The sequence below is a fragment of the Ambystoma mexicanum genome, chromosome 12 (genome assembly GCF_040938575.1).
Source record: "Ambystoma mexicanum isolate Mex_15411 chromosome 12, UKY_AmexF1_1, whole genome shotgun sequence".
In the NCBI taxonomy this organism is placed as follows: Eukaryota; Metazoa; Chordata; class Amphibia; order Caudata; family Ambystomatidae; genus Ambystoma; species Ambystoma mexicanum.
Window position 1 is genome coordinate 169,867,852 of NC_090936.1, and position 14,642 is coordinate 169,882,493.

The 14,642-nt window shown below is 44.9% G+C and overlaps 1 protein-coding gene across 2 annotated transcripts in view; it reads left to right on the forward strand.

Moving 5' to 3' along the window:
- LGR5 (leucine rich repeat containing G protein-coupled receptor 5) overlaps nt 1-14,642 on the forward strand; it is a 2,032,903-nt gene that overhangs the window by 1,334,447 nt on the left and 683,814 nt on the right. For both annotated transcript variants that reach the window (XM_069628249.1, XM_069628250.1), the window contains exon 6: nt 2,538-2,609. In XM_069628249.1, the coding sequence (XP_069484350.1) occupies nt 2,538-2,609 (72 nt within the window). The remainder of the gene's footprint in view (nt 1-2,537; nt 2,610-14,642) is intronic.

Consider the following 14,642-nt stretch of genomic DNA (forward strand, 5'->3'; position numbering starts at 1 on the left):
ATCACTAGAACAGAAGTGATCTCATACATAAAGGTGAAACAGGCACCGCATGAATGGAATAACCTCAAGTAACCTCTAATTTAGCATACGCTGAGGGAAGGCTATACTCTTCATGAGGGCATGAACCCACCTCAAAGCATCCAAAACAATAGTAGTTCAGGTGCCAAAATAAATAAGACCAACCAAGGTTATATGCAAACAAGACTTTCATTAAAGTAAAAGCACAGACAAACTATTAAAAAAAAACAAGAACACAACCCTGTGGTGAAATACAAAGAGAATGCAGACTATGGGAGAAAAGAGCACTCTGGGTACTAAAGAGGGGTCTTCAGGTAAATAGTTTTGTGGAAAGTCAAGCAAAGTTCAAGAATATGCTTTTAAGGCAAAACAAGAGCTTTTAAGTGTTACTAGGGCCCATAGAACAAGGCTAGGAGACAGAACCATATATATTACGTGTTATCTTCTTTCAGAGTCTTGAAAGCCTACCAGGCTTCTGGGCAATTTCTGGTACATCCAGTCTGGCTCAAGTTGGTGAGGTGGTTCGATGGGATTCAATAATGCAGCTCATTTTGACAAGCAGCAATGAATCAAAGCACCTTGGGATAGGCAGGCCATGTTCAAGGCAACGTAACTTGTATACTAAATGTGGTATCGATGCATGGACAGCAAGGATTCAGCTTCAGGGCCTAGCTTGCTCGACTAGATCTAACAAAGCGGTGTGGTTCGAAAAGCAGCAATGGCTTCTGGCTCAAAGAACCTTGGGAAAGGCAGGCATTGTTCGGGTGGAGCTCAGTTGGGGCTTTGTAGAGGCTGCAAGGAGTTTGGAACACCAGAAGCAGCAGAATGTGGTTCACAAGTGCAGAGGGAGCCAATGGCAGCTTCTTTTGGCACTTGAGTTGCTGCAGGGCCTTTCACCAGGTCCCAGAGGAAAGGCAAGTCCATCTCCTGCCCTTCCCAGCCAGGAAAATTGCCAAAGACACTTGCAGACATGGAACCCCAGCTGTAAGAATCCTGGTTCCCAGTGTCAGGCTTTTCTTCAGCAGCACACTTCACATGTTCCCCAGAAATGGTTGGGGAGAGAGGATGTACCCTCCTTGGAAGTTCCTGTTTTTACCCAATCGGTGAGACATTTGGCAGACTTTACCCCAGGTTTCCAGTGAAATCTTCCTCAAGTTGTTTCAAGATCATTCTTAAATATGCTTCCTCAAATTGATTCTCAAAGATAAGTTCATTAATTGTCTCAGCTTCGTTTGTAGTCACTTTGCCACAGCAGATTGGTCCACTTCAAGCATCCTCTAAGGGGTTATTCCTAATTACTGAAAACAAGGGTTTTTCCTTGTGATGTCAGCTTTAAGAGTGTCTTGTCTGTGGGCAGTTAGAGGGGTGCGGGGGTCTCGGTAAGCACGGGAGGTCTGGTCATATTCCCCCATCCCCTATCTATCCAGAGCAAAAAGACTCCAGTGAGTATCTCCCTGGTACCTTTGAAAATCCCAGCACCTACCACACCCTCAAAGGAGATATGACTTGTGGGAAAGGTGTCACATCTTCCCAACAGAGGACAAAATACATCCTAGGCAGGCCCACCATGAATTGTAAGTGAAACTCCCAGGGAGACGCACACATGTCTCTGCAGCTGCAGGTTACCATGGAATCCAAGCGGATAACATAAATGACATCAGATTGGGTTTTGGCAATTCTAACTGTAGTTCCTCAAATGCTACTATATCTAATAGACATAGCTTTATGTTTATATTTAAAAGTACTGTCACCGTACAAGTGAGGATATGCAGTAAAAGGTATTTTTAACATGGCTGCCAGTACTTTTAAAGGCAACCAAAGGCGTTCTAACTTAATTTAATGTCAGCAGACTGTTTTAGGAAGGTGCATAAATCTGCCCTTTGGTCAAGTCATATTGCAGCTGCTGTCGGGTCAGAAGATAAGGCCTAGCAGAGCATGCACGTGCTCTTCATACTTTTCAGCATGAAGCATGGGAAAAGGAGGCCTACGTTTCAGAGCACATATATTGCCAGAGAAAACCACCATTATTTGCTATAGCAAAACCCAAAAAATGGCATTCTATCAGAGCAATTTTTACTCCCAGGAGTTTTATATTACTGTCGGGAGCCCATTTGAACCCCATCCTCATTTGGAGACGTGTGAGGGTGTACTCCACATAGAAGCGAACAGCAACTTACCCAAGAGGTGCTCTTTTGTGGTAAATGAAATATTGTTTCCACATGGCACAGTAGCAGACACTATGCCGAGTGTGGCTGAATTTTGGGTTTGTGCCAATCAAGGCAAGGATTTAGGTTAATTGAATATAAGCATAAATGATCATTTAAATTATATGAATCGATACAAACTTCATGTATCCTGCTAAAAATAAATGTTTCATAGTCCATATATATATATCCCTAAAAGAATATTACCTTGCATACACCTCCAGCATGTTTGGAAATGTTTATTCATTCGAGTATAACAAAGATTCGAATGTGTATAGCGTGTTTTTCTGATTGATTTTCTATGTTTCTATGTAGGCATCTCCACAACAACATAATCTACTCTCTGGGAAAGAAATGCTTCGATGGTCTCCGCAGCCTAGAGACGTTGTAAGTTGACAACCTAATTGTTTTACTTTTCAGTTTTCACTGATATTCTGAAGAGAAAAAAAAATTGACCGCAAGGCAATATGAATTCGTGGCTTGCTGAATTGTTGTGGGTAATTTATTACTAAGCTCACGCTCATAATCACCACAGTTGGAGTAAACCCGACAAGTCATAATATGTGTTGTAGCGATATACACATACAATATTTGACCTTTTTAAAACGGTGATCCCATTTTGAGCAGACCACTTACTATAAACAACGATTGGGTGCAATCATAGTCAAGTCATCTTTAGATAAAAAGAGCACACACATCTATTAATGAAAAAATGCATTTTTCTTTGAATTAATGTAGTCTGTGTAGAATTGTGCATTAATGCTGTAAACACATCATACCATTTCATGATCCCAGTCCCTCAGCCCTCAAAACAGTCACATCCATATACCATGGTCCCACATGAACAAAATGGACGTGTTACATTGAAACAGCTGCAGCACAGCAAGCAAAGACCAAGCTCAAAGGTTATGTGTTGGTCGCATGTTAAAGAAACGTACTTGTGGTTCTGCTTATATTTTCATTAAGGTTTAAATAGCGTGAACGTACTTGTCGTTCTGCTTGTATTTTCATTAAGGTTTAAATAGCGTGAACCTAGCTAGGAAACAAACAGCACTGAGCAAGTAAGATGGGTTCATGAGAGGACTCTGGAAGGAAGATTACAGGTTATAGTGATGTGCCCAAAATGCAAGTAAATGTGCATGTAGGATTAATAGAGCACAGTGAATACTAAACAGCTAATTCCTAATTAAATACCTCTGCAAAGTTTCTCGGATGTACATAAAACCTTTCCAATTTAGAAGGCCCTGCTAATTAAGGAAATCATTAATTGGGGCTAGCCACAGAGAGCTTTCACTTCCTGCCAGTGCTCTTACATCAGTATTCCGATGGGCACTGATGTAAACTCACTGCTTCATGCAGAAAGAGTGCAGAATACTGCAAGCAATGTCTGGATTTGGCTATTTCTTAGATGCCACTGAAACTGGTTCGCTTGAGAGTTGTGTCTAAGGGATTCTTTTGTTTTGTTTTCTTGCTCTTTATTTATTTGGTACATTGATGTTTTTTGCACTTTTGGGATTCGCACTTTTGGGATTCGTTGTATTGCGGCTATTGCACCTTAACTAAATAGGAGCTTTTGCATGGTACATCTTGGAATGGTAGGCCATACCTAACAATTGTATTGTTTAATTTTGTGTCGCAGCTCTATGAAAATGTTACCTTTCAGTATGCATTTTACCTGTGTGTGACAGTTTTCAGCTGCAGCATGTAATTATTTATTTTAGTGACTGGTTTACTGCATTATAATGACAAACATTGTTTCGAAGGGATTGTGTCCTCCAACGTATTCCTTATCTTGATAGATAATCTCCAGCTTGCTGGCCTCGGAATTTTTTTTTCAGTAGAGTGCATGTCAACGTCCCTCGAGCCAATGTCCCTCGACAGCCTCTGAATCGGCGCTGACGTCATCATGCGTATAAATAGACTTGCGCAGCGTCCGTTGCTCAGTTCCGTTTTTCCGCACTTCGTGGGCCTCGGAATCGCGTTGCTCAGTTCATTAGTCAGATATATATTCTTCATTATTCCAAACCGAGAATACCAACTCTTAGTCGATGGCTTCCTCATCCGAACCGACGACTCCACGGTCCGGCTTCAAAAAATGTCGAGACTGTGGAAAAAAAATGTCGTGGATAGATCCTCACAGGATCTGTTTGTGGTGCCTGGGATCGGAGCACCAATGTTCGGAGTGCGAGGACTGCATGTCCATGATGGCGAAAGCCTTGAAGGAGCGTAAGGGGAAGCTTGAGAAAGGTAAAACAGTTAAAACTCCTTCGAAAGTTTCATCGGCAGAGTCAAGACATTCGTCTCCTCGCCGACACAGGAAACATTCTCGTTCTAGGTCTCAAAGCAGTTCCCACCACTCTTCGAGATCCAAGCATTCAAGTAAGAGACGTTGAAGATCCCCTTCCTCGTCTTCTTCTTCTGTTTCTCCGGAAAGAGTCACCTGCCCCACAAAACATAGCTCTCAGGCTGAGTGGGAGGAATTCCGTAAAAGGATGCTTAGCGTCTTCGAGAAAGTGGCCTCAACCCCCTCGAAGACAGATGAGGGTGATACCCTGGGTGAAAGACCCGAAAAATTGAAACGCTGCGAGTCGTTGCACCCGGCGAAAGAAACTACTCGAGAGCATCACGAACCCTCGAGCAAAGGCAGTGTGCCATCGACGCCATCGTCGAAAGTCCATTTGAAGCATAAATTGCGTCATCAACGCCATTATCGAAGGGCTCATCGACGCATAGGTCGATCGAATCGACGCCGTCTTCGACGCCGATGCCAAAAAAGAACAAACCCACTGCCATCACTACCTCACAGCCAGTGGTCATACCCAGGGCCTCGAACACGACTTCGAGAATGTCATCGACAACCTCGAGTAGGATGCCGATCCTCTCGAGCTCTTCGAGGCCTCTTTCGATCTTCTCGACGCCTTTTTCTGTGTTTTCGAAGCCTTTAACGTCCGCGTCGACGACGTCGACATTTTCTCAACCAATTATGGCAAATTTAGCCCCTTCTGCTCTGGAAATGGGATTTAAGCCATTTCCAAGGTCTGATAATTTCAGACCTTTGTCTTCAATTTATGAAGAAGGTGAGGATTCAGATCAAGAAAGACCATTTGGGTTGCAGAGATCTGCAATACCTGAACCAGAGGAATTTACCTCTGAGGAAAATAGGTTAAAGGATCTTCGAGAATCCTTACATGAGGCAAGTGAGTTAGATACTTCCCCAGAAATAGAATTTGCCAAACCAGACCCAGGGGAACATGCTGAGACCCCTTACAGAATTTTAATGGCAAGGATTATAGAATTCATGGGTTGGTCTACACCTTCACCTGCATTCCAACAGGATGACCTTACAGACATTCTAGTTAAAGGCCCACAGGAGGATCCTGTGGTTCCATTTCACGCTGCATTACTGCATTACAAAGAAAAATATTGGCTAACTGGGAAACTCCTGAGGTTATCCCGGCGGTTAACAAGAAGTTATCAGCCAAATATAGGGTATCTGCTACTGACCCTGAATTTTTGTCTAAATATCCAACTCCAAAGAGTCTGGTTGTTCAAGCAGCAACTGCATCAGGCAGTAGATCGGCATACTACTGTTCCACAGGACAGGGATGACAAAAGATACGACTCTATGGCTAAGAAAGTCTTTTCTGCATGTAGCATGGCGTTGAAATCTATTAACGCTACTTGTACGCTCGCAAGGTTCAGCCATACACTTTGGGAGTGTGCTTCATCAGCAGCTGACTGCCTCCCAGAGGGAGAAGAAAGGGAAGCGTTTCTAAACATCATTAAGGATGGTAAAGACGCAATGTGCGAATCCCTTCAAACTGGCATTGATTCTGCTGGCAGTATCAGTAGGGCCATGGCGGCAAGTACTACAACCCGCAGATTTGCGTGGTTTCGAAAGTCTGGGTTTGCTTCAGATGTACAAGCCAGACTTTTAAATATGCCCTTTGGCAGCTCTTCTTTGTTTGGTAAGAAGGCGGATGACAGCCTAGAAAAGTTACAGACATCCAAAGCAGCAGCAAAATCCCTGGGAGCTGCAATCCGTGAAACGCCATATCGCCCCTCAGGAACCTCTTGGAGAGGTAAGTCCTTTTGCTTTTATTCCGCATTCGAAAAAGGCAGAGGACAGTCGGTTCAAAGAGGTCAAAAAAGATTCACCCGAGGTGGACGGGGTAAAACTACAAAAGCCGCAGCAGCAGCTGCCTCTTTACCCTCAGCATCTGCATCAGCCACCTCTAAATCACTCTGAGGACTCTCCTCACAAGACACCAGTAGGGGGCAGGCTAACTCAACATCTGATGGAATGGCAGGCTATTACGTCAGATGCTTGGGCATTGGAGACAGTTGCCCAAGGTTACTGCCTGCCTTTTCTACGCATTCCTCAGAGTCATCCACCGGGGAACAGCTCTCGGAAAGTTCCAAATCCGCTCCTCTTGCAGGAAATTGTAGACCTGCTGGAGAAAGGTGCCATAGAACCGGTACCTGTAGCGGAGAGGAACAAGGGCTGGTACTCCCCCTACTTCCTAATACCAAAGAAGGACGGAGGACTGAGACCTATCTTGGATTTACGAGAATTGAACAATCTTGAACTTGTCCTTCCTCAGAAATGACAAGTTCAAGATGGTAACTCTCTCTCAGATCCTTCAGGCCCTCCAGCTCCAGGACTGGCTGGTATCTCTGGACCTTCAGGATGCTTATTTCCATGTGCCAATCCATCTCAAACACAGGAAATACCCGAGGTTCGCAATTGGCGGCTCTCATTATCAATTTCGAGTTCTGCCATTTGGGCTGACCTCCGCCCGAGGGTCTTCACCAAGCTAATTTCGGTAGTGGCTGCAAGTCTAAGGAGGGAAGGGATTCACGTCTACCCCTACCTGGACGATTGGCTGATCAGAGCTGTATCTCCGGAACAAGTTCAGATCCAGCTAGATTATGTCTGCCACTTCCTTCACAAACTGGGCTTCTCCCTCAATTTAAAGAAGTCACAGATGATACCATCACAGAGACTCCAGTTCATTGGAGCAGTCCTGGACACTTCCCTGGGAAAAGCCTCGCCACCAGAGGTGAGGGCTCAAGATATTCTGCAGATGGTCACCAAGTTTCAAAATGCCCAACGTCTTCCAGCCTTCGACTTTTTGAGGTTGCTAGGCCTCATGGCATCCTGCATCTTCCTTGTGCTAGAGGCTCGCCTGAGAATGAGATCTCTTCAGTGGGCACTAAGAACTTGGTGGTCGCAATTCTCAGGGAGAATGACAGATCTCCTTCAGGTTCCGGACAAGGTGGCTCGTGACCTTCAGTGGTGGACCTGTCAGGAGAACATTTTTAAAGGAGAACTGTTTTGGCAACCATGGCCGGAGATAACAGTAGTCGCAGATGCCTCACTTACGGGGTGGGGAGCCCATGCCAACGACTTGACCATCAGCGGTCGTTGGTCTCCATCGGAGTCCAGACTACATATCAACCTGTTAGAGCTGAGAGCAATCAGACTAGCGCTGAAGGCTTTTCTGCCATCTGTACAGGGGAAAAATGTCCTGATAATGACGGACAACACAGTGGCCATGCACTACCTCAACAAAAGAGGAGGCGTAGGATCACTGCCTCTGTGCAGAGAGGCGATGCAGCTCTGTTTTTGGGCAATCCAAGAAGGAATCTCTCTATCGGCAGTTCACTTAGCTGGAGAGAAAAACTTGACGGCGGATGCTCTGAGCAGACAGAGTACAGTCTCCCACGAGTGGGAACTAGCTCAGGAAGTCCTTCAACAGATCTTCACCCTTTGGGGAACCCCTCAAGTGCATCTGTTCGCCACCAGCATCTACAGGAAGTGCGATCAGTTTTGTTCAAGGGAATTTCCCCCGAGAGGAGCTCTAGAGGACGCGTTTGTAGTGGACTGGGAGGTTCCACTTCTGTACGCGTTTCCTCCAGTCCTTGTCATTCCTTAAATGATCAGGAGATTGAGAAGGTTCCGGAAAGCCATGATCCTAATTGCCCCGGACTGGCCCAGGAGGACGTGGTACCCGGACCTTCTGTACATGTCCATCTGCCCTCCAATTCGTCTTCCACTCAAGGAGAATCTTCTCTCGCAGACGGGAGGTCAGGTTCTCCATCCAGACATCAGAACCCTCAACCTTCACGCTTGGTATCTGAAAAGTTGAGATACAAGGATTGGGACCTCCCAGATGACGTCATGGAGGTGTTGCTTTCGGCAAGAAGGCCAGCAACAAAGACTTTATACCTCTGCTGTTGGAACAAATTTTGCAGCTGGTGTAGAGAAAAGAATATCGACCCCTTTTCATGTGGTACACCAACGGTGTTATCTTTTCTGCTCTATTTGGCAAATTCGGGCCTTCAGGTTGGCACTATCAAGGGCTATCTCGCAGCGCTATCGATCTTCAAGCGCACTGCAGAGGAACCATTGTATTTCAAGTTACCCTTAGTAATACAATTCATGAAGGGATTAACCAATGTCTATCCTCCAAGACCATTCCAAGTTCCCTTATGGGACTTAAATTTAGTCTTAAATTTCCTGATGGGTACTCCTTTTGAATCACTTCACTCTTGTTCGCTAAGGTTTCTCACCCTTAAAACTGTCTTATTAGTGGTATTGACATCTGCTAAGAGGGTGAGCGAATTACAAGCGTTATCTTGTAAACCCCCTCATACAATTTTTCATAAAGACAAAGTTGTCCTACAAGTGAAGCCTAATTTCCTCCCAAAGGTGGTTTCTGAATTCCACATCACTCAGAAGATTAGCTTACCTTCATTCTATCCCCTTCCCCATCCGGGAAAGGAGGAAGAAAGGCTACATAGGCTGGACCCAAGGCGGGCTTTGAGCTTTTACATCAGCAGATTTGCTAGGATTAGGCAAGCAGACCAACTGTTCGTAAATTACTCAGTGCACGAATTGGGATTACCGATAACAAAACAGACCATTTCCAGATGGATTATTTTGGCCATTCTGGAATGTTACAAACTGGCAGGGAAAGAGCCTCCTTAAAATCTTAGGGCTCATTCAACCAGGGGTATCGCAGCCTCTTCGGCCCTCCAAAGAGGGGTACCGATTCGAGACATATGTGCGGCTGCCACATGGTCGTCTGCACATACCTTCACAAGATTTTACAACCTGGATTCCTCCTCTAGCCAAGAGACTAGATTTGGCAAAGCTGTGTTGCACTCTGTTCATTCTTGAAGAGAAACATGGTGTTAGGCAGAAACCTGTGCAGTTCCCTCTGGGACCACTGCAAAAGATTTAAGACTACAGGTGTTGGCAGTAAACCCAATTGGTAGCAGTCTGTACCACCCAGATTTACCTGGTAGCTGTGGCTGAGCAGTCAGACTTCTCTCAAGAAGAGTTAGGCAGTATACAGAGTATTCACAATAGGTCAGAAGAACACAGTAGAACAAGCAAACACTGACCAGAGCTTGGTGTAAAAGAGATATAATTATTTATTTAAAAACCACATCTAATAAAACACACTGACACTAATATTAAGCAGTTCAAAAACACGGTCACTAAAAGATATACACTCCCTTCAACGATTATTAGACAAGTCTTCAGTAAAGCAACACTTATTTTCATACAGCGGTGAGCGCTTAGCGAAGATCGCACTCTAATCAATCGGCTTACAAGGGAGAGAAAGGCAGAGCAAAGATAGAAACAGATCCCAACACTTTCGTAAGAACACAGTAGGAGAAGGCAGGTTAAAACCGTAAAGTCAAAGTCAACAAGGCCGGACCCACTTTAAGAGGCTCCGGACGAAATGTGTCCAAGGTCACACGGTTTAAAAGTGCACAAAAGTCTCGCAAAAAGTTCAGAAAGGAGTTGGATCAACAGAAAGGGACCAGTTAGATGGTCAAGGTGGCCAGCCCAGTCCAGAAGGTTAAGGGATTATTATTACCTTGTAGCAATCTTTAGAAAGGGAGGCCTGGCAAACACCGTACCTTAAAATGGTGAGGACGCTCCAGCGAGGGCAGTTGTTCCTGGCAGTGGGTGCAAGTCGGTGCTTCGTCCGGAGGAAGAGAGGATCTCGTCGTGGAAGACAGCAGGAGTCTGTTGCACTGCCAGGGAAGAAACCAGCCGCGGAGTTCTCAACTAAAAGGAGCGGTCCTTTTATTCGCAGTGCAAGGGTAAGTGGCTATCAGTTGCCGGGGTGCTTGGCACGGGCAATTCGACCACTTGGACATCTTTGAAGCGAAGAAAAAGAAGGTAAACTGGTTGTGCCAACCAGTCAAGGGAAGAAGAAGACTCTCCAGCAGGGAGGTCTCCTCTGTCGTTGGGAAGTGGTGAGTCGGTTCAGCAGGGCTCCACCGGTGGTGTTGTCGTAGCAGGTCGGCTCAGCTTCTCCCTCTTCGGATTTTCAGGTCCTGTGGCGACTTCTGAAGTTCCAGTCCCAAAAGCCGTGCTTTTATGCAAGAAACCCCCATTCATTCAGCCTAGCTGTCAATCAAACATGCTAAGTGGTGAGCCGGGCGGCTCACCACTTGGGCCAATCACACAAGAGTGCGACTTGAGTTACCAAGGTAATTCAGTCCAGGGTGCCTAAACCCCCTCCCACATCCCCTGTGGTACCCAGACAGAGTGGCACCACTTTGGAGGGCTTCTGTGTAGAATCCCGCCAAAAGTGGAACAAAGGGCTCGACCTTTGGTTTGGAGTTACAGAGGCGAACACAAACGCCATTTTAAAACCGAGTTCTGGCAAAAAGACCCTACCAGTGAATTAATATTACATAAATAAACCGGCGGATCTTTAACATTGCACCAAAAAGTGGTGCGTTTAAAATACATGGGAAAATCCCATAGAGAATATTCTTAAGGAATATTACGCGTGGGTAACCACTGCCACCAGCCAGAAACTCGACGAGGGAGGACTGCACAGTACCCTCTCGGAAACAGACCCAGGGGCAATTGAATTACCCCTACCAGTACTTCCACAATATGATGGTTTGTACTGGTTCTGTTCACAAATTTGGACTAGTAAAGCCAATGGTGACTTTACATGCCCTGGGAGACAGTAGTCAGTCCCAGGGTATGTAGTCTATGGTGGGGTGTCACTATGACACCCCTGTGTCACTGCACTGAGGGTGCTGTGTAACACACATAGTAAAAACACATGAGACCCTATGGAGTAAAAGACCCCATAGCCCATAAAACACATTAACATTCAAAGGAATACCACAAATCATGTCCAAGAGTGGGAGAAAAAGAGTCTCACTCTTGGCAGGAGAAAAAAACAAACTCCAGAAATCCAGCAAAGCTGCTGGGGGACTCACTAGGTTAGGAAATTCAGCCTAAACAGAGAATTCTCCCTAACACATGGCAATTTTACTCCCACCTCCAGTTACACACCACTGCTATGGGAGTCTATCAAGATAAGGAATACGTCGGAGGACACAATCCCTTCGAAGAACAAGTTACTTCTCACCTGGTAACGTTCTTTCGATGGGATGTTCCACCGACGTATTCCTTATCGCCCCTCCCATCCATCCCCTCAGTAAAACTTCCCTTGTGGTTACAGTTTACGCTACTTCAGGGTCAATAACCAATTCATGTAAAGCAACTGTTAAACGTCAAAACGGAACTGAGCAACGGACGCTGCGCAAATTTATACGCATCATGACATCAGCGCCGATACAGAGGCTGTCGAGGGACATCGGCTCGAGGGACGTCGACGCGCAGCGCCCTCTACTGGAAAAAAAAAATTCCAAGGCCAGCAAGCTGGAGATGATCTATCAAGAGGTGAAATACGTCGGAGGAACATCCCATCGAAAGAACGTTACCAGGTAAGAAGTAACTTGTTCTTCTGTATGAGTTCCCCTTGGGTCGGGCAACTCTGAGCTGTGACATGAAACAATACATTATAGTGAATGATTATCTGCATCATACAACAGGAGAACCGTTTTGCAAGCTTGTACTGTTGATTCCATAAAGTGTTACAGTTCCTGGAGGCAGGGTACCTGGCCAACTCACTGAAGCTGTTTCACCACATTTGGTTTCACCACATCCTTTCATGGCATATTTTAGGGGGCTAAGGGTTATATTAAAAACATCTTTTTAGGATAATGGGAATGATGAGGGGTGTAGAAGGTGGGTTTGGGGGGACTATACAATATAATGAATAAACAATGTGTATGAAAACTGATAAGTAAAGCCAAACCTGACAAGTCAATCCACAAAGACATTCTTGAAACTACAGACCATGTGTATCAGTTTAAAAAACCTGCAATTAACCAGTGGTCTTTTAAATATTTTTTAAAGAATGGTAAGCACAGCCAAAGAGCGAATATCTATAGATAACGAAGTCCAAAATGTAGGAGCCAAAAGATGGAAAGACTGAAAATGAGAAGGTGCGCAATAAGGACAATGAGAGGAAACAAGAAACTGAGAAGCAGAACGTAGAGAATTAGAAGATTGATAGGAAGATCTGAGATCAGAGGTAACCAGTGTCCAGTGCATGGACACATTTAAAGAAAATGCATAGAAAGTGAAACTCAAATCTAGGGAAAATGGAAATCCACCAGAGGTGAGAAAAATTCAGAGGCACAGAAGATAAGACTGAATGGGAAGAGAATAAAAACAGCAGAATGCTGAATCAAATGAAAAGGTAGTACAGCATAACAAGACAAGCCAATGTAAAATAAACAGCAATAGTTATGTTTAGACAGAACTAACGTTTGCAGTAGTCATTTAGTTAATGAAGTAAGAATATTAAAACTCTTTTGAATATTATAAAGTTGGAAATAACAAGAGCGAGCTACATTCAAAATATGGCCTTGACATGAAAATGTGTAAAAAAAGATAAAGCCAAGGTAACAAGCTTCCCTCAGCCACCTCCTCTCCTTCTCTGCCTATCTGCCATTCAGGACTGGTGTTGCGCCAATTATCTCTGCCTGAACGCCAGCAAGACTGAGATCCTCCTTATCGGCAGGCCTTTTCCCTCCTTTCCTCTCACTCTCTGGCTTGCCTCCCTTGGAACTCCTCCCACCAATACCTGCGAGGCTAAGAACCTCAGCGTCATCTTTGACTCCACACTTTCCTTCTCTGCCCACATCTCTGATGTCTCTAAAAAGTCAAACTTCCTTCTACACCTCCTCAGAAGTATTCTGCCTTTCCTCTTCTTCCCCCAGAAGCTCACTGTCTCTCTAGCCCTGGTTCTCTCTAGGTCGGACTACTGTAACAGCCTCTTTCTAATTGTACCTCCTTCTACTCTCCTCCCTTTGCAACTTATCCAGAACAGGACTGCAAGACTTGCCCTTGGCCTCAAGCCTTGGAATCGTATCTCTCCAGCTCTGAAATCTCTCCACTGGCTCCCAGTGGCTGCAAGGTTTAAATTCAAAATCCTTTGCATTGTCCATAAGGCTTTCTGGGGCCTGGGTCCAATGTACCTTCAGCTGTCCCCTCGTAAATGCCTTCCCTCTCAAGCTCTTCGCTCCTCTACCTCTAACTCCCTCAGGGTCAGTCACTTTTCTAAGAAAGGAGCCGGGGGTAAATCGTCTTCAGCTGGGGCCTCCCTCTGGAACATCCTCCCTGCCATTGTTTACTATTTATCTATTTTTCTCTGCTCTGCACTTTCCACTGTCCCCCCCCTTCCTTGCACTTCTCCCCTTTTCACTCTCCCATGCACTTGCATGTTCTCAATGTCACTGGGCCTAGTAAGATCGTTGTTTTATTTCTCCCTTGTACTCCTCTCTTGCCTTGTCGCGCTCTGAAACACATGTGTACGAGCGTGATATAAATAAAAAATCAATTCAATTCAAAAAGGGGGAATAAGTATAAACAGGCAAGAAACAGAACCAGAAGCAGGGGGAAAAGAATGTCAATTTTTTAGGATTAAGACATAAGAATTGTGATGTCATCCAAAAGTCGAGAGCAGATAAAAAAGCAGATACATTTGGCATAGCTCCCCAGTCAATGAAGATAAGGAAAATACATTCTGAGTATCATCAGCATTTATTTATTTATTTAATTTATTTATTTTTCACTTGTTAGGCGCTTATACAGTAAGTCAATTCTGTTTTAAAGAGCCCACAGGGCAACAGGGAGGGGACATGGGGATGAAAAACATTTAAATACATAAAAAAATATAAAATACAGCGTGGGTGGTGAACCTACTATGCCTTGTGAGTATTCCAAACATGCAAGTGCAGAAGAGAAGGGGAAAGTGGTAGTCCCTTGGGTGCTCGTGGGTGAGCAACAGGTGAAGTGCAATGTCTGGTAGTGCGAGCCTCAAGGATGAAGGATGTGCTGAGGCAAGTGTTGAGGATAGACAGGAGCTGGGGGCGGTTTGGTGTGGGAGGTAAGGGCCATGAGGATGCATAAGGACACCAAACAGGCAACTGTGACATTAGCAGAGGAGAAAAGGGGGAAGGAGGAGGTAAAGAGGAAAGTCTTGAGGAGCTTCCAGAATTTGATAAAGTCCTGCTCAA